The sequence below is a fragment of the Cyprinodon tularosa genome, unplaced genomic scaffold (assembly GCF_016077235.1).
Source record: "Cyprinodon tularosa strain WSP-4 unplaced genomic scaffold, ASM1607723v1 ctg908, whole genome shotgun sequence".
Classification (NCBI taxonomy): Eukaryota; Metazoa; Chordata; class Actinopteri; order Cyprinodontiformes; family Cyprinodontidae; genus Cyprinodon; species Cyprinodon tularosa.
Window position 1 is genome coordinate 673540 of NW_024039683.1, and position 26880 is coordinate 700419.

General features: G+C 40.4%; 1 protein-coding gene across 7 annotated transcripts in view; it reads right to left on the reverse strand.

Moving 5' to 3' along the window:
* Positions 1 to 26880, reverse strand: part of LOC119776093 (serine/threonine-protein kinase BRSK2-like) — a 164673-nt gene that overhangs the window by 49330 nt on the left and 88463 nt on the right. For all 7 annotated transcript variants that reach the window (XM_038274332.1, XM_038274327.1, XM_038274331.1 and 4 more), the window contains exons 3-5: positions 12528 to 12613; positions 5690 to 5830; positions 2696 to 2812 (exon numbers count right to left, since the gene is read on the reverse strand). In XM_038274332.1, coding sequence (XP_038130260.1) covers positions 2696 to 2812; positions 5690 to 5830; positions 12528 to 12613 — 344 coding nt within the window. The remainder of the gene's footprint in view (positions 1 to 2695; positions 2813 to 5689; positions 5831 to 12527; positions 12614 to 26880) is intronic.

The window sequence follows — 26880 nt, forward strand, 5'->3', positions numbered from 1 at the left end:
AGAAAAAAAAAAACAGTGCTTGCTTGACTGAGGGTAATAGACAGTTGTGAAACTGCAACCCAGATTTGAGAAGATCTGCAGCAACAAGCAGGCTCACTACAGCCACTGAAAAGATGGGAGGATTAAAGTACAAAGAAAAAACTCTCAGGGAGCTGTTCAATGTTTTCACTCCATTTTGCACAGAGGCTTTTTTAATGTATTGATGATAGCTAAGTTAAATATTGTGACAAATAAAAAAAACGAAATATGTTTAAAATAACACAGACAACAAAGAATCCTCTTCTAATCTACAGTATAGAACTATGAAAAAAATACAGTTACACAAAAGTGTTCCACTGTAAAGATGGTGTAGTTTGTTTTGGTGCAACCTGAAGTGTGAAATAAACTTCAGTGGAGTTTGAAAACAAAATATGTGTATAGGTTTATTATTTCTGGTTGAACGATGTGTGTGCCCAGTTTATTTATTTATTTATTTTTTTTTTTTTTGGGGGGGGGGGCGTGGAAATGTTATTATTATCCAAAGGGGGGCCCAGAAGAAAATCTTTGGGAACCACTGCATTAAACAACATCTGACTGAGCTGAAGTGAGTCTAACGCATCTTTCCTCAATAGCAAAGTGACCAGATTTCCAGAAATCCAATCTGGGGACATTTCCAGCTCATAGATAAAAAGAAATACATATAATCTGAATGAAAATAGGAAACAGGACAGTGATGTTTTTATTCATTTTTAAATATAATAGCCTGATTAATATCATATCTCTGATGTTAAAAAAGGGCATTAATTAAAGGTCTTACATTTGCTACGAAGCTTATTGCAGGGTTTTTAAATCTGCTGTGCTCAGCCAACTTTACCTTCATGTTGTTAAAACAAATGGATGCTTGTTATAATCTATGGATTCAGAAGGCCGTTCAGGCGTGTTCTTCAGCTAAACACGGATCCTGCAGGTGCTAATGAGGCCTCAGAAACCCGTGGATCAGATAAGAAACATGTGCATCACAAAATGTGAGCAGGCGATAAAAGAAGGAGCAGCGTGTCCAGCTCTATTGTTTAAATGATAATGAGGACTGTGGCTCGGCACCTGTAATCTCCCTCGCTCTGTCAGGCGTTTCTGAGTAGCACGGCTTTAGCTGTTCCGCATGCATGACTCTGCCGGCCGCTAACTCTGCAGAGCTGAAGCCTTTGGACCTGCAATCATCCTGCAGGGCTTTCAGAGGCCTCCCCAACAGACACAGCTCTGCTCTACAGTTTGATCCACTCATCACAGCCATGCAAGCTGGATGGAGATTCAATTCATTCAATTCATGCAAGTTGTTTTTGAATTTCTCATCCACAAGGAATCAAAATAATACTGACACTTATATATATATATATATATATATATATATACATAATTACATTCATTTCTCAGCCACACGTTTTGTAGCTTCTGTCATTTAATTATTTGTTGCACAAAATTTCCAAATCCACAATGATGGTGAACAAAGGGCTTAAAAATCAGTGCATAGAAAAAAAGAACAATAAAAGAGAAAAACCTAAAGAAGCCAAAGTGGTGAAAATAAAGTTTGATTTGTTGCTGTCTGGGAGTGTGGAGTAGAAGGGGAGCTTATGGTGACTGTGGGAAGACTGGGGGATGTGGCAAAGGTGTTCTCCATAGAAGGCGAAGATGAAAGACCAGCCTGAACTCTGCAGGCTGTTTGTTTGTCATATCTGGATGATAATACTGCAGAATCAGTGGAGCTTATTTGAAACAGTCAGCATCTCCTAAAACAGTCCATACATTTTAAACACTAAGCTAAGAGTTTTGCAAGAATATTTGCTAAAGCTGAAACAAATAATCAGATTAATTGATAATTGAAATAGTCGTCAACTAATTTAGTAATCGATTAATCATTAACTGGAGTATGGAGACTCTAAAATATGCCTATAGCTGACAGAGAGACCCACTTATAACAGGAATTATACCAAATAAAAAAAATATATAAACATTTTGCACTTAATGTTTTTTTTTCTTTCAATAGGCTTTATCCAGAACTCCTCAAGTGGAAAAGTAGTTTCACCTGGATTAAATCTGTGAAAGAATCATCTTGGAGGAAACTTTGGCTTTTCGATTATTTATCGATTAATTGGAAAAACGTATCTACAGATTAATCGATTTGCAAAATAATTGTTAGTTGCAGCCCTAATATTTCCAGACGTTTGTTGTTTGCCCCTTTTCATCCAACATGGAGGTTTTATTAGCATCATATTTGTACTGGATCACCCGACTGTGTCCACATTTCCATCATCTGACACAAATTGTTTCTCATAGATTAAAGAAATCTGGTTAGGATGCTTAAAAAAACAAAGCAGAACCCACTAAGTTTGCTACTGTCTAGAAATGAAGGAACACCAGGTCTCCGTCTGAGCTGTTTGGACCTGATGACAGAACGATGTTCAGAGGAGTAACTGTGAGGCTTTCAAGCCCAAAAAAACAGCATTAACTCTCAGGCATGGTTTGGTAGAGTCATGCTGTGGGGCAGCTTATTTGCCAGTAGTGCTGGTGAAATTCTTAATTCTTGTTTTCTAAAATCACTGTGTTTTAAAGCTGCCTCATCTTTCGAATTTGGTAAAGATGATGCAAAGCATAAAATGAAGACACAGGAGAAAACAAATAAAAAGACTGAAATGAAGTAAAAAGGATAGCAGCTACTCACCCACAGCTGGTCTCCAGCAGACTGTCCCCGACCTGCAGAGACGCCATGCCAAAGTCCGCTATCCTGATGTTGTTCTTCTCATCTAACAACAAGTTCTCAGGCTTCAAATCTCTGTGGCTGCAGGATGACAAGGAGACGGTGATCAGGAAGTAAAAACAGCTGCAGCATCTGTGTCCCACTGCTGCATTAGCTACAAAGAAAAGGGCTGAAGAAATGAGCTGCGATATATAATCTCAACTCTCTGCGCACCAACAATCCACCCAAACTCCCAGATGTTCTTCTTTCATCGACTGAAAGCGAAGCAAGAAGCAGCCTTTGACTGAGTCACAGCGAGTGCTGCAAGGCTGAGATTCTGCACAGAAGAACCTCTACCTAACTTTTCAGGCAGCTTGATGCCTGATAGCTTTAGCTGGTCGGTGAGCGATTCTTATTTATTAAAATTTATTTCAGCAGGTAGAGATTTACTGCTTCCAAAGCAAGGATGAAACTAATGGTTGACAGAAGGAACACGATTCTGAATGATGTTTAATTTCCCATTCTGACACTTTTCCTTATTTTTCTTGACGTCTCGTCTTCTTTCTTTCTTTTGTGCCTTATTTGGATGTGCTGCACCAAAGCTAAATTGCGCCAAGCTTCTCCTACAATTAGTCCCTGATCGACTGCTGTGTCAAAATGACAAAGAAAAGTTTAACTCGTTTCTTTAGCGATCACCGCTCCTCTGTCTGCATGCGGTGCTGCTGTTTGACACCTCAGTTCTATCTACACTGGAAAAAATCTAAATCTAGACAAGTCATTTTTTCTTAAAATAAGTGAATTTGTTCTTGGATTGAGGAGGTAAAAGATACACTTTGCCAATGGAAAAAGACTATTTACACTTAAAATAAGAAAAAACAATTGCATCGTCTTATTTCAAGTGCATATTTTCTAATTATCTTATTTTAAGAGTAAAAATACTAATTCCATTTGCAAGCTATCTCATTTACCTGCTCAAATTAAGGGTAAATACACTTAATTTAAAACGTTTTTACTGATTTCTAAATCATTTTTCCAGTGTAGTAGCCTGAGGTGAGGGAAGAGCATTGAACGCTCTCACAGGGTGGATTCACCGCTGGACGCTTCACTGTGTGGTTTGCATAGGAATTCTAAGTTAATCCACCACGTTTCCCACAGCCACCGCGCCGTCCTGAAAGCACCATGACGAGCACCACGCCAGCATCACAGGCGTTGGTTCTCTGTTTGTATTCTAGCTTAAAAATATTGTATTCAAGCTCTTGCAGCAGCACAGACGTTCCCAGCACTAATGTCAACGTCCACAGCTGCATCCAGCCCACACTGGACCAGGTGACGAGCTTCACAGCAACGTAATACCACATCTGAAAAACAAAACAACTTCCTGGTAAAATAGGTTAAACCCTGGATGTTTGTCTTAGTATCGGGCTTAAGGAGAAAAACTAGCCTCAGTGGCGTCTTTGCTTTAAATGTTGTATTTTAAACAGCAAATGTGAAGCTCTGAAAGGTGACGCTTTATGCATCCGTCTGCTGTCATAGCTCTGTTTTCAGTTTTACAAATAGAAATTTTACTTCTGTTTACAGCAAAAGTTTAACTCTTCAAGGCATATTTTATACCCTTGGACCATAATGAAAGGAAGGAATTCTGCTAAAATTAATGTTCATGTAGTTCATGTCAGGTTTCTAGTAGTTTTTCAAAGATTCAGGGTTTCTACAAAACCTAAATAAATATATCTTTAAATTAAGCTCATAATTTAAAACAATCAATACTGTATGTTAATTATAAAATATGTTTTCTATATGTATATAATGTTTATTTAATTTAATTACGTAGCAAAAAACGTTATTTGAATTAAATAGGTTATTTTTTTTATATGTTTTTCGATTAAGCTGTGATTGATTAATCATGGACCCTAGAATGAATTCAATTAAATGTTTTAATCAAGTCTGACCACTAATTGAATCAGATTTGATCAGTTACTCATGAGTTACCGTACTTGAGTAGCCTTTGACCAAATACTGTTTTATTCCTGATCTTTTGCAGATCTATTTTTCAGTTCTGCTTTTCTAGAAACTATTAAAAACATGAATACAACTGAAGAAATAAGCTAATTTTCTTTTTCCACCTTTAAGAGGCTCTGAAAGATGTGTGTCTCTGATCTTTTCTCACAGCTTTAAATAGATAAACCAAAGCCTTAGATTAGACTGACAGCTGCAGGGATGCAGTCTTTACTTGGATTAATTAACCCAAAGGCTCTTATTTTGAAATAAGAATATCGTCATTGGAAACCTTCAGCATAAAGTTCTGCTGCTGATCATAAACGTGGTAAACTTTAGTCCAGAACTGTGTCTCTGTGATTCATCTAAAAAAATAAATCTAATAATAACAGAGTGTGGAATAAAAGGAGTCCTTCAAAGCCAAACACTTGACGTGGGACGCTGAGAGTCAGGAGCAGAGTGTCTTTGATGTGCAATTGCTTTTAGATAGAGAGGGCTGCAGCCACGAGAGGAGGAACGATGAGAGGAGATCAAGAGGAGCCACTGCCCCCCCGCTACCTGCTGATGGGGAGAGGAGACCAGCAATCACTTTATCTCAGCGCCATCATATTCTCAGAATATGGACCCGATGCTCCTATTTACTGTCAGAACCTCACAGAGGACCCAAATCTAAACAGAAAACCTTGGTTCTTTAAACATTGCTGCAGTCTTTTCTTGTTTTTTATTTTTATTTTTTGCCACTCGGAGGAAGCACCACAGCTGCGTCTGTAGTATCAATAGTTTGAATCCGGTTGGAGGTTCGGATTAAACAGGCAACCAGCGGGGTCAGGCAGCGGCCATAAATCAGATGCAGCAGCATCTTTTCATGCATCTCTTAAGCCAATCAGGAACCATACAGGCTCCACTGGCTTGGTTCTGGTTTTCTATCAGATGTGGCGCCGAAATGAGCAGATAAAACAAGAAACCTCAGAGTCTGGAGATACGAACCATATGGAGTGGCTGTGACAGAAGTCCAGAGCGGAGATGATCTGTCTGAAGAACTTTCTGGCTTCTTTGGGGGTCAGCCGGCCTTTCTTCACCAGGTAGTCGAACAGTTCACCTCCGGACACATGTTCTAGCACCAGGTACCTGGAGAGAAGGACAAAGACCTTATCAGATGGATCATTACCTAACGATTGACTGGCGTTACAGGGCGTGCAGCGACAGCTGTCCTAAAATATTCTCCAAATTTGTTTTGATATTTTTTGTAGGTTGATGAACTTTAAACTCATTTAAACGTATAAGCCTAATAAGCTTTCCTGGTTAATGATTGGCTGCTTCACTAAGGTGATCTGTAAAGGTCTATCCTGAAAATGCGTTTACACACACAGGACAAAACTCTAAATAGGCCACGAAAGGTTGATGAAATAATGATCAACTAATCATCATTACCTATATATATATATATATGCATTGGTGTAAAAATTATACATACATGTAATTGTACATGTATGCATATTTTTTAAATGCTGCTATAGGCTTAGACTGCTTGATGACATAGAAACCCTTTTTCATCATATCTCTATTCTCCCACTCTGCAGAATCTGTTAGTTCAATCTCTAACGTTCTGCTCTCTCTGCTTTTTCTCATAGTAGCTTCATCTGGTCTGTTCCTGTTTGGCTGTGACTCCATCCTGGAGAGAAATATCAGCTGTGCTGCTGCCATCAACACCTTTGTTTCTAGATGTTGGAGCTTGGCCTGTTTTCCAGTGTAGTCCTGTTTCTCTGACTGTGACTAACTGGATGTGCTCTCTTCATCCTCTGACATGGGAGCTGGCTCGGAGCTCGTCTGCCTGGCTGTGTGTTTCCTGGACGGGGCCGCCTGTGGAGCTGGTTGGCAGTTGCCTTTTGTATCTATGCTTCTTTTTCTATGTCTGCTTCTGTCTCCTTGAACCCCAGTGGGCCTCAGCAGATGGCCGCTCACACTGAGCCTGGTTCTGCTGGAGGTTTCTTCCTGTTTAAAGAGAGATTTCCTCTCCACTGTCGCTGCAAGCATGCTTACTGTGAGGGATTGCTGAAGAGTCAATGAGTCGATGCAATCAGCTGGTTTTTCTTAGACAGAAAACTGAACCAATTTGACTGGATGATCTGGTTGAATTTTAAAGAGCCTTGACATGTGTTGTGAATGGGAAATAAACTGAATTAAAATCTAATAAAAAATGGATCAACTGATTAATAAATAAATGATAAAAGTGCTCATCAGATTAATCAAATCACTATAATAATCAATAGCTGCAAGTTTTACTGTCGAACTTCCAGATACTAATGGAGGGATTTATACTCCTGTTATTTCTTCTACAGCTTCGTTTACTTCACAGAATATTAAGAAGTTTTAAGACAATATATTTACCTTAATTTCTGTTGTTAGATATTTTTCAGTTATTTGCAATAATTTTTTGCCTTTTATTCTTGTTTATTTTGTCATTTTTTTGTTATGAGTCTTATTGAACAACAATCAGAGGCAGCTTTGCATAAATTAGCTAACAAAGAAATTGATCTGATTCATCTAATTGAAATTCTCATCTATATTTAAATTTCTTTAGATACAGTATATATCTTAAATGTTCAATTTTGAGGCTAAAACTGCAAAAATAATGCATGTTGCTAAAATCAGTAGGAAATGAAATAGATTTTCAAAGCTATGTTCTAATGAAAGACAGATTTAAATTTAGCATTTCCTATCTGCTCAGATTGTTTTATCGTCCATCTAACTGTAGGAGGCAGTGATCGAATAATTCAGTCATAAACTACTGGCCCTAACATACACTGATGTAGAACATAAATCTCACAAAATCCCCGACTTGTGCAGCTTTCGGTGTTTGCGGTTTAAAATGTTTCATCCATCTGCGGTGCCAATTTATCTTGGGAACATCTCTGATCCCTCCTCGTGCTTCCAGTGAGCTCGTCCCGTGGCCTCCACGTCCTCGCCGCCTGATTTATTAGCAAATTAGGAGAACCCGTTGAAGCGTTTACCTGTCAGGCCTGTTTAAATTAGAGTCGCAGCCGGCTGTGATTTGTGAGTGAGGGGGATTTCAGTTTGCATCCATGATGACCGTCCGTCCGTCGCCGTCCTCCCAACATTAAGAAAACAAATTCCAGCTCCATTTGACGGCGGCGGCTTTATCAATTATTGAGCAGAGCATTAAGCGTAGCCGCTGGAGCGCAGCTGCAACATGCACCAGATTAATGTGCTCAATAAAAGAAGGACAAGCAGGAAAGCTGCTGTTGAAGGTGGCAGTTTGGACTGATGGAGACACGCGCAACAATTCATGCTCTAATGAGAAAACAAGCGAATAAACTGCTCCTCATGTAACTGTTAAACTCCTCATCTTCATCTTTATTAAACGCTCCTCACAGAAAGGACATTTTATCTGCACAATTCCATTACTGCTAAACATTAAATGATCATTGATCCTTTGAACTCTAAGGTTTGCAGATCTTTTATCACTTAGAGGCATTAAAAATCATTCCCACTAATTCTTCTCAAAAGTCTGAAACTTAACTGGTTAAGATAAACAAGGAGTTCAAACATGTTTTTCATTGGAACCAAGAGCAGCAAAGATGCAGATCAGATACAAACCATGACACTTCCCCCGCCATGCCTTACAGATAGCATAGCGATTTTAGATTGCGATTATCTCAACACTAACCGCTGCAAAGGTAAAATGCTGCAGTCAAACACCAGGTCATTTGGGACCCGACCCGTAGATCATTCATTAGGCTAGGTTAATACCTGTCGTATTGAACAGGGTGTGGGGGCGCACTTGTTCATCTCTACTGTCTTTAAATGGCCCTGAAGCTTCAAGCTGCACCATTTAGTGTAAATTTAATGATTTTAAAGAAATACGTTACTTCCTGGTGTACTTTTAAGGTGAAGTTTATTGGCCTGGTTCATGGGAAGGATCAAGGACTTCTTCTGATAATCACTATCAATTTATTCCAAATAAAATAACATTTAAATGATTTACATGAGTCAATTAATTGAGTGTTTTTTTTTTTTCTCTTTTCATAGTTTCTTATTAAAGTATTTGAACTGGTTGTTTTGTATTTATAATGTTGGAGTTGATCGTCTCTATTTTGATTTGTGATGATGCTGATTGGTTTGAATTAACATGTTTTCATTGGACGCCGGGGAGAGAGGTCTCTGTCTCTGCTAAGGCCAAGCTAAGCAAAGCTTCTGGTGGAGCTGAGCTCTTCTTAAAGGTTATGTTTAAAAGGGTTACGACCTAAATTTGGCTTTTTTTCACTGGTTTCTACAAGCATGCTTGGTGTGAGGGATTGCTGGAGAGTCAATGAGTCGATGCAATCAGCTGGTTTTCCTTAGATAGAAAACGTTTCACCAAACTGAATGGAAGGTTTGTTAAATTGTCTTTATAAAGTGCCTTGAGATGACATGATGTGAAATAAAACTTAATTGAATTGAATTCTATTTCTAAGAGAATAATCAATAATTATTGATATTAACTTTCGTAGGGATGCATTTTTAAGCAATATTTCCCAGCACATGTCAGCCTGTTTTATAAACACCAACTCTAATATTCGGAATAGTTTAAGGGAAAAACTAAAAAAACATAACTCCATTTATATGTTCTGGCTTATATATAAAAGAGTAGCCATTACACAGAAAGAAGCATTTTTTTCTAGCCTTCCACATTTTTTTTTTTTAAATTAAAGACTAAAATGAATGGCTTGCGAGTCTTTTTTATTAAAAATATGTACAGAAAGCACCAATTTGTCATTTTTGATGATCTCGGAGCCCCAATGAGGGGCCTGAGGAACAACACGGGGCCCCGTAGCTGCATCTGCAGACCCCTCACAGCTAATGGTGAGCAAAAGGCTCATTCTCTGGTTTGACCATCAACCATTTCTCCAGCAGTCATTTAGTTGGTCTGTGAGGGCAGCTACAGAGGCCTAATGGTGTCTGCTGAGTGATCATGATGCTGGAAGTTTCTCTCTGCTGCCTAAAAATAATGATTTTCTTTGACAGCACTCATTGGAATGATCCACACCCAGACCTGCTAACTGAGTGAAGGTCTGAAGGAGAACTGTAGCTCGGCAGCATCTGGAAGAAGGAAAAGATGATTTCTACGCAAACTGTGTCTGAATGAAGGAACCACTGAGCCTTCTAGCAGCTCGGTTCTCCCTGGCCAGCTGGTTTGTTGAAGTTAAAGGTGGACGGCACCAATGAAGAAGTAAATGTGGGGCGGAGTTTGAGACTAGGGGTGTAAATAATAATCGTTTTGTATCGATGCATCGATCCAGCGGCCGACGATCCGATGCATCGATACGTCCGCAAGAGAATCGATTCATGTTTTTTTTTTCCCTCCGGTCTATTTTTATCCATTTGCTCCTGGGCGTAATTCTCCCTCCCGTGCTGCGGTGGCGCTAAACCTATTTTGCCCTCCTACCTCGCTTCCTGGTTATACTCTTACAGCAGTGTGTTGCAGTGAGCTTGACGCAGACATTTTTAAATTATGCTCAATATTGAAGCGTGGTCTGTGCTACACGCTGTGGGTCTAGATACGGCCGAGGCGGCGAGGAAGTGGGGGCGAGTTTAGTCCGACGACGGAGGGACATGAGGGCCAAAAAGAGCGGAGATCCAGGCGGTTGTTTTCCGCAATTTCGGTCTTAATAACAAAACAAGCCGGCCTCCTGTCTGCAGCGCTGTCTGCGGTCAGCTACAATTTGGGAGCGTCTGTGGAGGGGGCGGGACGTCTGGAGGTATTGAATTGCACTCATTGCACTGATTATGTGCAGTATTTTTCGATGCAAAGCCTTTCAGAATCTATAACGCAGGGATATTATTATTTGTCAGTGAAAGAGGTTTTCTACTTCTGTAATTTGCAGTTGTTTCTAAAAAAAAAAAAATGCATAACAATATTACAGCTTTCATTGATTTATTTCACATTTGAAACATTGTCTAGGTGAGATTTGCACCCCTAGTTGAGACTGAGGAAGTCCTGTATCAGTCAACCTCAGGGTCACCCCCTTTGCTCTGTGGAGCCTTCTCTACCTGTCCTCAGCTCCATTCAGGCTGCTTGGCTCAAAGCTGACCCGTTCAGACTTGAATCCTAAATACGGTGGAATAAAGATGTTGGAGGGTAATGAAATTCTAAATGTAACTATTAGAAATGTGAAACATGGATGCTGAGAGTGGGTCAGTCTGTCAGAAACAACCAGGTAACCTTTGTCCCCGAGTCCAGAGATTATTTTCAGCATCAGCGTTTATTTTAAGAGGAGTAATTGTTCAAAGTGGATGTGAATTATCTTCTTCTCTGTGCTAACAAACTCAGCTCTGTTCCTCAGAGATCTGCTGGTTTCCTTTAATGGATGAAGTTTTTCATTAGGACCGATGTAGAATCGCTGTTAAGAGGCTTTTGTGTTTTTCTACTTTTCTAATTATCAGACTGTGAGGCTTGTTGACTGGAGCACATGCAGGTTCAGTGAGGAGGAATAAAAAGATCCTGTAGGACCTGAACTACTAACAAAAGGTTTTTAATGGAATTCGATTCAATTCAAAAATACTTTATCAGAGAAATGATTCCAGTATTTTATCACTGAGTTGTTTTAGGTGTTAATATATGCAGGCAGGAAGCTGTCTGTACTTCACCGGAGCTGGAGACGCTTCTGACTGAAGACACTCTGTAGGTGTTTAACAATCTGATGAAGCAGATGCTCACTGTTTTTAATACATATTACTTATCATCATTTTATGAGGAATTATGCTTGTAAAATAAAATTCCCAGAGGCTTTAGAGGAGCGTTTAACTTAAATCTCAAATCTAAACATTTTATCCAAACAGAAGTCTATAAACTGCAACTAAATGTGCAAATTGTTCCTGTTATAAAATCATATTTTAGTATTTAAATTATTAGTAATAACTGAACACATATTTATATTGATGGATATCCTAAAAACATTGTAGTATCTTCATTATCTCTGGTTTTACAAAACAAAATCATTCTTCCAACAAGATGATCAGCAGCTGACAGCTTATCACAGGTAAGGTTTTTAGAAATGTACATTTTAAGGTCTGTAATAAACCTTAGATTTTCTAAATAAGATTCACTTTTACTGCATTAATTAATCAATAACGACTTTGATTGTTATAAACACAACAAAGAAAGAACTATAATTAGGACTCCAACTAATTATTATGAGTTTGTTTAGATGAATCGGTTAATAATCTGATAAGAAAATGTTCCTTAAAGAAGATTTTTTACTAAATTAAACCAGATGAAACCAACTTTTCCACTTGAGGAGTTCTGGATGGAGAATATTGATGAGAAAAAAAAAAGGTTTTTCATCTTGAATGCAACATTTTTCATGTTTTTTTTATTTTTATATTTTTTATATTTTGGTATAATTCCTGCTCTAAGTGGGTCGCTCTGTCAGCTAAAGGCATGTTTTACACTCTATGTACTCAAGTAAACAATCAATTACTACATTAGTTGAAGACTATTTCAATATCCTATTAATCCGATTAATTATTTCAGCCCTAATGATAATATTGAAGCATTTAAATCAATACTGAATTTAATCGTGCCCCAAAGAATTGAGATGTTATTGAACAGTGAGGTTCCTAACCCAGAGCAGCATGTTCGCTGTCAAACACGCAGCTGGGAGCTCCGGGACCTTGGCAGCTCTTTCTACATCCAGCTGCCATATTCTCCCAGTGTGGCCAGCTTACTCACATGTCCAAACAAACTGGTGGGTTAGTCTAATATGGTGTGTTCCTCTGTGTTAGGACTGGATCAATAAACTGCAGAAAAATGACAGGAACTTACAGGTATTTCTTGTTTTCATAGACGTCGTGCAGTTTTAGAACGTGGGGATGCTCGATGAGTTTCAGAATGGCAATCTCCCGCTCCACCTGCAGAGAAAAACACAAACATGAATCAGTCACAAGCAGAGGTACTAATGTTTATTACTTCAGTAGAAGTAGAAAACCTATGGTTTAAAAACACTTTGGTAGAAGGTAGAAGATGCAGCGTCTGTGCCATGGGGGTCTCTGGGCCTTGTTAATAAAGCCGTTAACAGATTGGAGGAAACTGTTCTTGTGGCGTGAGGTTCTGGTCCTGATGGACCGCAGCCTCCTGCCAGAAGGAAGTGACTAAAATAGATTGTGGCTGGGGTGCGAGGGATCAGCCAAAATCTTCCCTGCATGCCTCAGCGTCCTGGGATTCGAACCATGAGCTTAAATTAAACAAAACTAACAAGTTTATTTTTCAAATGTAAGGAGTAGAAGTAAAAAGTTGTCTACAAATAATTATTAAATAAAAGTTATGGTTTAATGGACTCAGATTGGGACGGAGAAAATTCTGGACCATCAGAGAACCTGATGAAACCTGCAGCATCTTTGGGTTACATCATCAGTCAGAGATGGAGGAGATGCTTCACACCCATGTTGTTTTTGGTGGGGGGGGCATCTGAAGCAGAAATTCCCCCTTTAACCCCCCCGCCGGTTCACTCGTAACAATCAATGATCTGTGAAGCTGTTGTGTTTAAAGTCTGACACTTTCAGTTTAACACTAATGTGCTGCAGCAACCAGCTGGTCACGCTCCAACAGTCAGAAACAAGAACATCTGCTTGTTGCAGCGACAGAAAATGGAAACGATTCCTGTTCCCAGCACGTCTCCTTCAGGCTGGAGGAGAGACAATAACGATTCGCCTCAACCGCTTCGTGTTGACTAACAGCTCAAATTCACTGATTTAATAAACCAAGGAGGAAATCAGGTGGAAGCAAAGACAGAACAATAAAAAACAAGCCTTTAATTAACAGATAAATGTATAATTTATTACAGAAACAAAAAGAATCAAAAGAAAGCAGATGTTTCTATTTTTGGTTTAACTTGAAATCTTGCTTTTGTCCAGAAATCATCTAAAACCCAATTTTTCAAAAAGTCTCCATCATAGATTATTTTATAGACATCCCTCCTGCTCCCAACACCAGGACAGAAAGGCATCAGCAATACCTCAGAGGAGCAACTGCCTCAGCCTGAGAGAGGTTATTTTGGATCTGAAACTTTTCTAAATAAAAAGCCATTTAAAATATTCTCATCAGTTTTCTGGACATATTGGTTGGTAACTGAAAACAAAAGGTTGCACACATACAGGTATAGAGAACAATCTATATCTACATCTAGATATACGGTAGTCTATTGTATAGATTTAGGAAATTTTGTTTCCTCAATCTATAAAATAGAGTAAATTTTATTGGTGTTTGATCCAGCCATAGGAGAGAGGAATATCAACATCATACATAACTTGATTAAAACATCTGAAATATGTTTAAAACTAAAAAGGAACTCTTTAAAATAAAACCAGGATTTTAATAATATCTTACCTAAATAAATAACAACATAAATCAATCTAATGTTATTTAATTCACTTTAAAGACAGTTAGCAGAGACATGGTGGAGGAGGCTGTGAATGAATTAAGTGGGCAGGATCTATTTTATAACAAAAAAAAGAGATTATGTTTGATATTAGATCGAACTCCTGCTTTTTAATCCAGGGGAGATCTTCTCTATGAATGAAGGAGATCACAGCAGCAATCGCTGTTCACTGAAGGCAGCAAGCTCAGAGCAATTGGTGTTTCAGTGTTGTTGCCAAAAGTCTCCAACCACAAAGACAAAAAAAAAAAAAAAAAAATCACTGGATTTCTTACTAGTTGCATTTTTAATGGGTAACAGGGTCTGAAAAGTCTCAGCCACAGCCAAGGATAAGGGAGGACTGAAGCGGGTCATCTGGTCTGCAGAGAAGGTGATTGGCTGCAATCTTCCGTCTCTCCAGGTTTTATACGCCTCCAGGACTCTGAGGCTTGCTGGGAAGATTGTGGCTGATCCCTTACACCCAGCCACAAACTATGTCAGTCACTTCCCTTTGGCAGGAGGCTGCAGTCAATTAGGAGCAAAATCTCACACCACAAGAACAGTTTCTTCCCACCCGCTACCCGCCTTATCAACAAGGCCCAGAGACACCATCACCACCAAGGGAAATTCCTTTTAAGTGCAAACCTATTTGGCAAATAACATGATACTGATTCTGACAAAGTGGCAAAGTTGCAAACAGTTGATTTGTGCCTAGCAGTGGTTGAGTTGGGCTCTAAACCAACACTTCCTATCAAATGTAAGACCATCAGTCTGACAGCTGACGCCCAAACTGAGCCGTTAGCAGGACAGTGATCCATAACACAGAAAAATGGCTGAAAATGGAAAGAAGAGAATCCAAATGTTTCATCTTCCATCAAACCTTAACGTTAAAACGATAATTTGCTCAAAGACTCTGTTCTCTGATTTCTATTAAAAGTGCCTTCACAGAATAGTTTTACCCGCCTTAAATGAGCGGTCTTCCAGACGCTGCCTCGAGCAGAACTAACGCCACCTGCTGTTCTGTCCATTCGCTGCCTGCTGGCACCTGAGCCGGCCAGAGGCCACGCTGACTTTAGACCTCAGAGCTGCAGGAAACTAACTGACAGAGCAGATTCTGTCTCTAAATCATGTTACCACACACCTCCAGGCTCTTGTTTATCATGAGGAAAATGTTCAGAAAAGACCAGAGCTGAGCAAGAAGAGGGAACCCACAAACCCAGACATGCAGCAAAGGCAAATCATACAGCAATGAACACGTAATCTTTGATTTTAATATTCATCAGCTACTGGAGGAATTAAAGTAGGTCTGAAACAATTAGTCAGATTAATCTATTATGGAAATAATTTAGTAATCGATTAATGGTTAACTGGAGAATAGTGACTGTAAAACCTGCCTTTAGCTGACAGAGTGACCCACTTAGCGTAAGAATTATACCAAGATTGTAAAAATATATAAACATTTTGCATTTAAGATAAAAAAATTTTTTCATCTGTCAATCTGTTCTACCCAGACATCCTTAAAGTCTTAAATCCTTGTTTGGCTGTGACGTCATCCTGGAAAGAAACATCAGCTGTGCTGCTTCCATCAACACCCTTGTTTATAGATGTTGGAGATCGGCCTGTTTTCCAGTGTGGTCCTGTTTCTCTGGCCGTGACTGAGTGGATGTGCTCTCTTCGTCCTCTGGCATGGGAGCTGCCTTGGAGCTCGTCTGCCTGGCTGTGTGTTTCCTGGACGGGGCCGCCTTTTACAGCTGCTTTTTGTATCTCTGTTTCTGTCTCCTTGAACCCCAGTCGGCCTCGGCAGATGGCCGCTCACACTGAGCCTGGTTCTGCTGGAGGTTTCTTCCTGTTAAAAGGGAGTTTTTCCTCTCCACTGTCGCTACAAGCATGCTTAGTGTGGGGGATTGTATTTGAGTCAATGAGTCAATGCAATCAACTGGTTTTCCTTAGATAGAAAACTTTGTATCAATTTGACTGGATGATCTGGTTGAACTGTAAAGTGCCTTGAGATGACATGTGTTGTGAATTTGGCGCTATATAAATAAACTGAATTGAATTGAATTAAAGGAGAAGTTTTAGTTACACCTGGTTTAATTTCTTAAAAAAATCTTCCATTTTTTAATTTAAAATCTGCCTATCTGATTATTAATAAAAAAAATAAATGAAAAATTAATCGAGTTGCAAAATAATCGTTGCAGTCCTAGATTAAAGTCATGTCTTCACTGCAAAAAATGGAAATCTAAGTAAGTTATTTTTTCTTAAAGTAAGTGCATTTTTTCTCCAATTGAGGACAAAAGTGAGAGACTTTGCCAATGGAACAACACAATTTACATTTAAAATAAAAGAAAGCAATTGCATTATCTTATTTCATGTTTATATTATCTAATTATCTTATTTTAAGAGTAAAGATACTAATTTTATTGGCAAATCCCCATATTTACCTACTCAAATTAAGTGTAAATACACTTAATTTAATAAATTTTTACTTATTTCTAGATCGTTTTTGCAGTGTTTGCAGGAGAACATTTCAAATGTCTTCATCTCAAACCATTGGAAAAGTTTCTCTTATGTTCCAGAGGAGTTTGAGAACGTGCCAATAACATAAGTTATAGAATTGAATAATACAGACTTAGAGCGTCAGTCTCCAGCTTATGATGCGGCTTTAAAGGCCTGATGAAGAAGCCTGCAACCCAGCAGCATAAATATTTGAATCTGTTTCCATTGGCTAGGTTAGAGAAAGAGGAAATCTATGTGACCCCCCCCCCCCCCGATGTCATTAATCCTCATCCTGTTAAAAGTAAAATTTTTATGCCTCTTTATGAGGGGGGCAGATAAAATGTGAGTCGCCATCTCAGGTTGATGTGACATCTTGAAGAGGATGGATGGTCTAACAGGACAAGACCCCTGAAAATTCAATTTCCCTTCTATAAAATCTGCCGCTCTACGAAGCTCTGTCCCGGTGAGGAGGCGCTGGAAGCTGACAGCAAATAAAAAATGGAACACATCCCTGACTGTTGCAGCAGGTCAGGAGGAAGAAACTCCACAGACATCCAAACGCTCTTCAAGGGTGCCAGTGGCGTTGGGTGTAGGGGTTTGAGCCCCAGGGCAGCTGTGGCTACAATGTACCTTTCCACCATCAGTGAATGGGTGAATAACTGAATGTAAAGCGCTTTGAAGTCTCCTGCTATACAAGTACAGGCCATTTACCATTCACTTTTTGGAACTAAAACACCAGACACTGAGTGTTGAGGTATGTTTACAGTAGCCATGTTTTTTTTTATTAGAATAGGACGTTCAGAACATTCCTTCATGCTGAACAGTTCACCTGAGAGTAGGTAAAGTGTTACTGAAACCTTTCTATGGTAAACTGCTGCTGTGTTTGGAAAAAGATGTTTTTGAAATAACTGGAAGCTGGAGGACATAGGGAGCCCTTTTCCTCATTCTGCTTCATTCTATCTCTATTCTCCCACTCTGCTCTGCTCTCTCTGCTTTTTCTCATAGTAGCTTCATCTGGTCTGTTCCTGTTTGGCTGTGACTCCATCCTGGAGAGAAATATCAGCTGTGCTGCTGCCATCAACACCTTGGTTTCTAGATGTTGGAGCTTGGCCTGTTTTCCAGTGTAGTCCTGTTTCTCTGACTGTGACTAACTGGATGTGCTCTCTTCATCCTCTGACATGGGAGCTGGCTCGGAGCTCGTCTGCCTGGCTGTGTGTTTCCTGGACGGGGCCGCCTGTGGAGCTGGTTGACAGTTGCCTTTTGTATCTATGCTTCTTTTTCTATGTCTGCTTCTGTCTCCTTGAACCCCAGTGGGCCTCAGCAGATGGCCGCTCACACTGAGCCTGGTTCTGCTGGAGGTTTCTTCTTGTTCAAAGAGAGTTTTCCTCTCCACTGTCGCTACAAGCATGCTTAGTGTGAGGGATTGCTGAAGAGTCGATGAGTCGATGCAATCTGGTGGTTTCCTTAGATAGAGCATTTTGAACCTTGAATCTGACTGGATAATCTGGTTGAGTTGTCTCTGTAAAGTGCCTTAAGATGACATGTGCTGTTAATTGACATTATAGAAATATTATAGATCTTCCTGTTTTCCTCCGGCCCCAGAGAGATCAGCTCATACTTTGAGATATTCCTACTTTACTTTAGGACGTGATCCCTGTGTTCTACTCCAGCGTCCATACATGCCCCTGAAGGTCCCAACACATCCCTCATTTCTACACCTTTACACATCCGCCTGTGCTGCCATCAGATCTGTTTTCATCCCCTCTCTGCCTGATTCACGCAGCAGAGGCTAATTAAAGGCGTGTACAGGGTAAGCAGGCTCTGAACTCTGAGGCCAATTAAACCTGATTATGTCCCATATGTTTTTTTATGTGTGTAATAAAGTGTGCTTGTCTGCAGCGACGGTTGGTAGGTTGCAGGTGATACTCTGGGTTAGCCGTCGTCCCTGGTGAACAGAGGCAGCAGAAATATTTCCTATTGTGACTCGTGAAAAAATGGAGCTCATATTTAAGCCTACAGTAAGTCAGGTTGTGCAGGACACAGACAAAGAGGAGCCGCTGTAAATTTAATTACCTTCTGCACGTCTGTGATATTTATATAAAGCAATTAGCACTGGTTCTATTCCTGTGTTGTGGGAGAAATAGAAATCTGTGTGACATTTCACAACCCAGCATCTCTATCCTGAGAAACCTCATTACAAGTGCGAACGCTCTACGTCTCTTTCATGGGGTGAGTCAGTGTGAGGACGTCTTGGTCATCCAGAGTTCAACTTAAGCTGCTTTTTTTTATCCACCTCAGCCGCTTCAGCTGCACCTTTTCTGCCTCTCAGGATGTTTTATTCAGCATGACATCAAACCTACGTCGTTTTTTAACCAGATCACGGCTTCTAAGACCCAACAGAAGAAAAAAACACTCCCACCTGGTGTCTGGGTTGGATTTCAGTCATAACACACTGATCTAATACTGAGTAGATAGATGTACACAGTCTGACTGTAAATCAGCTCCTGTTTGATTAAAACCTCTGATTTTATAGGAAGATTTCATACTTTATACCTTCAGCCTTGCTTTGCCATCCGGAACTTCCTGCCTCTTCATCCTCTTCTCTGATCATGGCAAAGCGAAATAAAGCCCAAATAACAGAACAGATGTCTTGTTGTTTTTTAATTCTGTCATTTGACAGCATAGAGATTGGTCAGGGTTCAACCAGACCTCAAAGTGACCTTCAAACTCTGCTGGAAAAAGCTTTATCTAGATTTTTCAATCTCTAAATCTAAAATTGATTTAAAGCAACATAAGATAGAAAAAATATCCTATATTTTTCAAATATATAAAACATCACAAATGTACAATTTGTGTGATAGATTAGATTATAGAAATGGCAGGATTCTTCAGGGAAAAAAACACATTCTATGCATTATAGTTCCATGTTGTTCCTTATTATTTTATTTCAATTTCATTCTAAACTTTGCGTTACCCTATAAGCTCCTGCTAACCCAATACTAAGCTGCATTTTTATGCAAAAAGTACCACTTTTTTTTCTTATGTTGAGTTAATATACATTCTCTATTGTCCTGCATGTCATAACTGAGGATTGAATCCAGGGTGGCAGTGGGCTGGTGAGGGAAAGAGGACAAACTGCAATGCAAACACCCTCTAAGTGACAAATTAGAGGGACGAATGACCCTGTGATGCCTTTGGTCAGAAGCAGTATCCTGAGAGAATCCATGCATAGTAGGGGAGAACATGAAAACAGGGCTGAAACCAAAGACCTTCTTGCTGCGAGGCAACAGAACTACCAACTAAAACCACTGTGCTTAAAGGCTACCTCTTTCTAAGACCACAGAGGCAGTTAAAGTGGAGCAGTAACTAAAGATCTCAAAGCGCAGCAGGATGTTGGAGGTTCTAACTCTGTATTTCTTTAGCCTCTCATTGATCATTGAATAACTCCTGTAATCTATTGCTGCTTGTTCTCTTTGAAGCTGAGGAAACCCTCTTTCTCCTCAGCTCAGACAGGCGTGATGTAAACAGTCACACAAAAATAAACTCCTCAAAGATCATGTGGCTAATTACTGTAACATCATTTCTATGGATTTAAATCAGATGCTTCCTCTTCAGTTAACCACATACTAACAGCATGTTTCCCCACCGTGTTTATCCCTCTCCTCTAAGGCTGTGGGAACTCTGGGGGACTAAAGACAGACTGTTTCAACATTTCCCTCCAAGCACTAGATGGAAGATCACAAACCTGCCAAAGATCCCAGGCTGAATCCAGACATGAAGTGATTATCCTGCTCCGGCGCTACGAGGCAGGATCACAGCCTCAGTGAGGTAACTTCAGGTTCATCTCTAAGTTTTCAGCGACTTAAAGTGGTTCAGTTCTTACAGAGGAGTAACTGCGTCACCTATCTTGCTGCTAAGCAACACACGAGGCAACAGTTGAAAAGTTTAAACCTCTGTAAGTTCAGCCCAGAGGTCACATCCACACCAGCAGACACCCGGCGGTGAAACAAACCAAAGCAGCCTTTAAAAACCTCCATCACCAGCATCCTTCATTAAGCACTTATAAAACCACCGGATCAGATCAGGACAGAGCCGATAAACCTGCAGGAAGAACAAACTGCATCCTGATCGAGATTTATCTGGGGAACAACTAAAATAAACTAAGCAAATGGTTTGGAAACTGAATCAAACTTTAGAGCATTTGAAAAGTTTAAAATCCTGTAACTTTTAAAAAATATAATCATCATCATCCAAACCTGCATGTTTGGATGATGATGATTGCTTCCAAACCTGCCAACCTGCCAAACTTGCCAACATATACTTCCTCCCTCCGATCCTCAGAGATTCTGTGAATCATTTCTAAAGCCAACCGACTCCTCCGATCGACGCCTCCTCCCGCCAGAGCTCCTCTTAATGAATTATGAGGATTGACTCTGGTTACGGCGCGCTGCTTCCAAATCTCTCTTTAATTGAAACACGATCCAGGGCTGAGGGGCACCGGGGGCCATAAATTGGAACATCCGCTTGGTAATCAAACCGCCATCTGTTGCTATGACGTTCTGGGGAGCGAGGAGAGGCCGGCAACTGTCGGCATGGCGCTGCGTGGTCCGACAGACGACAGGGAGCGTTTGGGAGCTTTATGGAGCAACACAAATCCATTCGGCGAGGAGACGGGAGGAGCAGGTCTGCTCTGTGACACCATAATAAAACAAAGGGAAGAAAATGAAGCCTGGAGCAGAATAGAAAGGGAAACAAACAATAAAGATAAAGAAATATGACAAGATAAAATATTGGTCCTACAAACCAGTGGAAAACAACATGGAGTCACTATTAGTACATGTTCAGGAGAGTTTTGGAATACCTGCATAGTGCATCACTGCACACCACCTGGTTAATATTAGCTTGGAAAATCCTTTAACACGCCTCAAATTAAGATAATACTTGAGTCATTGTTGCTTTTAAAATAAAATTATGAGAGTAAAACAAGGAAAACAGCAATTTAAATCTATGATCTGTTTGCAGTGAATAAATCATTTACGATTTAAAGCCTGTTAATAAAAAAAAACAGAAACCCTCAGACTGTTGGACCCTTTCTGTAACAGTGTCCCTTTGACAGACGGCTGCAACACTTTCAACAAGCTGCTAAAACTGCTGTTATTTCATATTGTTCATCTTTAATGTGCCGTCACGCTATTTAATACGTCCTAATATTCAGATCAGAGCAGCCGATTGTTCTGGATTTTACTACTGGATTTTTTCCAACAATCCTGGAAAAGTATTTTATCTTCTGTAACAACAGCCTGCATTTCATTTTACGCAAATAAAGTGACAAAAAAAACATCTTTCTTCTTCATTAAACTGTTAAACTGCATTAATGTGTGATGTAGAAAAGCAGACAATAGAAAACAATCCGTCTTCAGACAGCAACAGTCTATTTGGTGGGTGGGGGGGGTTGATGTGTGTTGTTCTGTGAACAAAGGAGACGTTCATATGCAAAACATACCATACCATACCAACTTTATTTATGAAGCACTTTATACACCGAACAGGACCAAAGTGCTGTACACAATCATAAAATACAATAAAATTATAAAATAGAGAAAAAAAAAAAAAAAAACGAGTGTAAAATACATATTAGTATACAAAAAGAATAAAACAAAGTAAAACGTCTCAAATTGTGTCAAAAGCCAAGGAAAAAAGATGAGTCTTAAGAAGGGACTTAAAAGCAGTAAGAGAAGAGGCCTGTCTTATGCTCAGAGGCAGATCGTTCCACAGCTTAGGAGCTGCCACAGAAAAAGCACGGTCTCCTCTGAGCTTGCATTTCGTCTTTGGGACCCTCAGAAGCAACTGATCAGCTGACCTGAGGGAACGGGAGGGTGTATAAGAATGTAACAGCTCAGACAGATAAGAAGGAGCAAGGCCATTAAGAGTTTTAAAAACAAATAAAAGAATTTTAAAATTAATCCTAAAATGTACTGGCAGCCAGTGTAAGGGAGCTAAAACAGGGGAAATGTGGTCAAATTTTCGTGTATCTGTTAAAAGACGTGCAGCAGCATTTTGAACCCTCTGAAGATGAGAAATATACAAGTCGCTGACCCCTGTATAAAGTGAGTTACAGTAATCCAGCCGTGTGGTCACAAATGCATGGATCACTGTTTCGAAATGCTGTCTGGAAAGAATGGGTTTTACTTTTGCTAGCTGCCTTAAGTGGAAAAAGCTGGACTTTATAACGGCTCTGATGTGCGCTTCCATTTTAAGACCAGCATCCATCTTAACCCCTAAATTTGTAATAACCGGCTTAACGTACTGAGCCAAGGAGCCAAGACTGGTCACAGAATCAGCAGTGGATCTGCCAAAGATCATTACGTCCGTCTTGTCCTCATTGAGTTTTAAAAAATGTAGGGCCACCCAGGCCTTCACATCTTCAAGACATAAAAACAGAGACCGAAGAGAGGTGGAGTTTACATTCTTTAGCGGTAAGTATATCTGTGTGTCATCTGCATAGCAGTGAAAGGCAATCCCATGTTTTCTAAAACTAGAGCCGAGCGGAAGAAGGTAAAGTGAGAAAAGGAGCGGGCCTAGAACTGAGCCCTGTGGGACACCACACGACAGTGGAGCAGAGGGGGACCTATGGCCATCAAGACAGACACAAAAAGTACGTTCAGCCAAATATGATCTAAACCAATCTAGAGCTATGTGACCGACGCCCACCCACTGTTCCAGACGGGAAAGTAAAATGACATGATCAACTGTGTCAAAAGCAGATGATAAATCCAACAGCACCAAAACAACAACGTCACCTGAATCAGTTGCTAAAAGTATATCATTAAAAACTTTTAAAAGGGCTGACTCTGTGCTATGAAATGGTTTAAAACCAGACTGAAAAACCTCTAATACATTATGTTCATTAAGATAGGCCATTAGCTGATTACAGACTACCTTCTCAAGAATTTTTGAAATAAAAGGCAATTTAGAGATAGGTCGATAATTTGCCAGAACAGTAGGATCCAAAGCTGGTTTCTTAAGTAGAGGCTGCAGAACTGCATGCTTCAGAGCTTTAGGAACAACGCCTGAGGACAAGCTACTATTTACAAGAGCAAGGACAGAAGGACCTATAGCAGAGAAAGCTTCTTTAAATAATTGGGGCGAAATAACATCATCTGGAGAACCAGTTGGCCTTAAGTGATTAACCACCTCCTGCAATAATTGCAAGTTCACACATTCAAAGCTGTGGAAAACACCAGAACAAGGCACCACAACTGAAGGATCATAAGAAGAGGGGATAATCTGGGCCCTAATAGAAGCAACTTTCTTATCAAAAAAGTGTAAGAAGTTTTCACATGCAGCAGGTGAGGTCTCCATAAAGCCACTATGTGAATCATTTAGAACAGAGTTAATAATTTTAAATAGGATAGCAGGATTCTGACTATTTGATACAATCAAACCCGACAGGTATTTTCTTTGGCTGCCTTTTGCAATCCTTTGATAACAGCGCCAACATTCCTTTAATGTTTGGAGAGACACCTGTAATTTGTCCTTTCTCCATTTGCGTTCTGCTCTGCGGCAGTCTCTCCTGGCAGCCCGAGTGACCTCATTTAACCAGGGTTCATGCTTAGATTTTGGAAATCTAATTTTTAGAGGTGCCACCAAATCCAAGGCTGCTTTACTGGTAGAATAAAACCAGTTGCTGAGTTCCTCAGTGTTATTTCCCACATCCTCTGGAATAGTACAGTTCTGATTAAAAACAGAAGAAAACTGACCAGCAGTAGTAGGGTTAAAAACACGACAGAGCCGAGCTGCAGCTCGAGTTTTAGCTTTTCCATGGGACAGCGTTGTTTCAAACAAAACAGGCATATGGTCAGAATAGAATGAGTCACCAATTTCTAAGTTAAAGACTGGTAGACCATAAGATAAAACCAAATCAAGAGTGTGACCATGTTCATGAGTAGCACCAGTCACAGACTGCACAAAATTAAAAGAATCAATAACATTAAGAAATGACTGAGCCATAGGTGAAGTCGGACAGCAGACATGAATATTAAAATCACCAACAATGAGAACTCGGTCATATTTTGGCATGATATCGGCCAAGAAATCAGAAAAGTCATTTATAAAATTTTTGTTATACTTTGGTGGCCGATAGACTGCAGCACACAACACAGTGTGAGAGCTGCCAAGTTCAAATAGGCTCAGCTCAAAGCTACTAAACGAGGGTACGGGCAACTGCTTGCAAGTAAAACTACTTTTAAAAACAGTCACTATTCCTCCACCAGAGCCCGACATCCTTGGAGAATTAAAATAGCTGCAGTTCCCTGGGACAAGTTCATTAAAAATGCTGGAATCACCCAAGCCACGTGTCCATGATTCTGTTATAAATAAAAAATCTAATCCTTGAGAGGAAAAGAAATCCCTAATTACGAAAGTTTTATTTGCCAGCGACCTGGCATTTACCAAACCGATCCTGACAGAAATCGGCGGATCCACGTCATCAGCTGCCGTCCGGGACTCCCGGCAGAGAGGGCGCAGGATGCTAGGATTCACCCTGCGTCTACAGGGCCGAGAAGCGCAGGGACCACGGGACTGGAACGCTCCATCCCGGCCTCCACCGACAGGAACCAGACAGGAATCCACGGGATCCAACACACGCAATGGACAGGAAAGGCGAGGCACCAGACCACACATCGCTGAGGCAGAGAAACCGCGCCGCAGGGCAGCCTTCAATCGCACCAGCCGACCGCTGCGCCTTCCACGGCGGCGCGCCCGCTTCCAACAGAAATGCAAAATCCAGAAACGACACAGGTGAGCTGGAATGCCCAACGGCCGGGTCGAAGTTTTTTCTGCATTATACGTCCTCAGTAACGTGTTTCCAGCTGAGGCACCAATGTCCAGCAATGTTTGGCGATCATACACAATTAGAGAGTTTACACTTGTAATAAAATTAAAACCTGACAGGAGACAGAAACAAAACAGGAGGAGAGTCAGACGGCAAGCCTCAAACACTGGCGCCATCTTGCTTCCACTCAGCTTCCTCTGAACATCTCCCAACACTCCGCAAAGTTCATAATAAAAAGGGACGACGAGGACAGCAGCAGCATCTGAAACGCAAACAAGGTGGAGACGATGCCTGGACACGGACAGACGGACGGAGGGACACAAGGACAGACAGAGGGACACGGTCCCAGCCTGCAGCTTCACGCAGCTCCATAACTTTGGAAACAAAGAAATAAAATAAACTAATAACTGGCTGCGTGCTGCTATGGCAACGGCTTCTTCTTTAGGAAGGAGGGTTCCTGTGGTGGTGCACACCCCCACCTCCCTGACAGGCACCGGGAGGGAAAAAAGGTTGGCATCGAACTGAGAAAGCCCAAACTCTGGAGAGGAAAGCAGCAGCGTCTGATTCCCTCGGCCCGAAGATTCCTGTCTGAGCAGAAGCAGCTGCTGGATCTCAGCTGACAGAAACCAAGCTGCAAAGCTAACAATGAGAAAAACTAACCATCATACTTCCTCCTCCCAGCTTCATCTTTAAAGGTCTCAGTTCATCATTTCACGTCAGAATTAAAAATTACATCTCTTCTCTCCTGAGTCATGAAATTTAAAATCTAAAAACCCAAACAACTTGTGGTGATCACCAATAACGGGAGTCATTTTAATTAGAATAAATGTTTGCATCCTTCTTCAGTCTGTTGATGTTCATGCATGTCACCATGACAACTAATCTGAGCCCAAACTTTCAGAGGAACCTTGCACCAATAAGATGCTGGATTGCCCCCTTTGGGTGATGATGCAGACCGACAGCAGAAAGATTCACTTCATGCTTCATTACACCAGAAATAATCATAAACTTCCAATTTGGAGACGAAATCAAAGGCAGTTCTGCTCTTAGAACAGCTCTACCTTCCAAACTTATCTTTCTCCTCTGACTTTACATTTACAGAGAAATTAATAATAACAATCAGATTAATAATTACTGGTGCAATTAAGAAAAAGTCTGCTGATACTGATTTACATAAACCACAGCCAGAACAAAATGCTTTTCATTCTTATTATGCCCTCTGCAGATGGCTTAAAAACATCATTATATGGAAATAAAACGAATTGGAACATTAAAGTCGTAGGGAAACGGCTGTTCCAACTGTTGCATTTCTGAATTCTCCTGAGCGGTGCACGACTTTACACAAGTGAATATAAGTGGCCGGCCTCTTGGAAGCATCTTGCTAACCAGTTAGCATCTTAGTGCTAGCAGGTTCCCAATGGGAAATTCCATTGGGA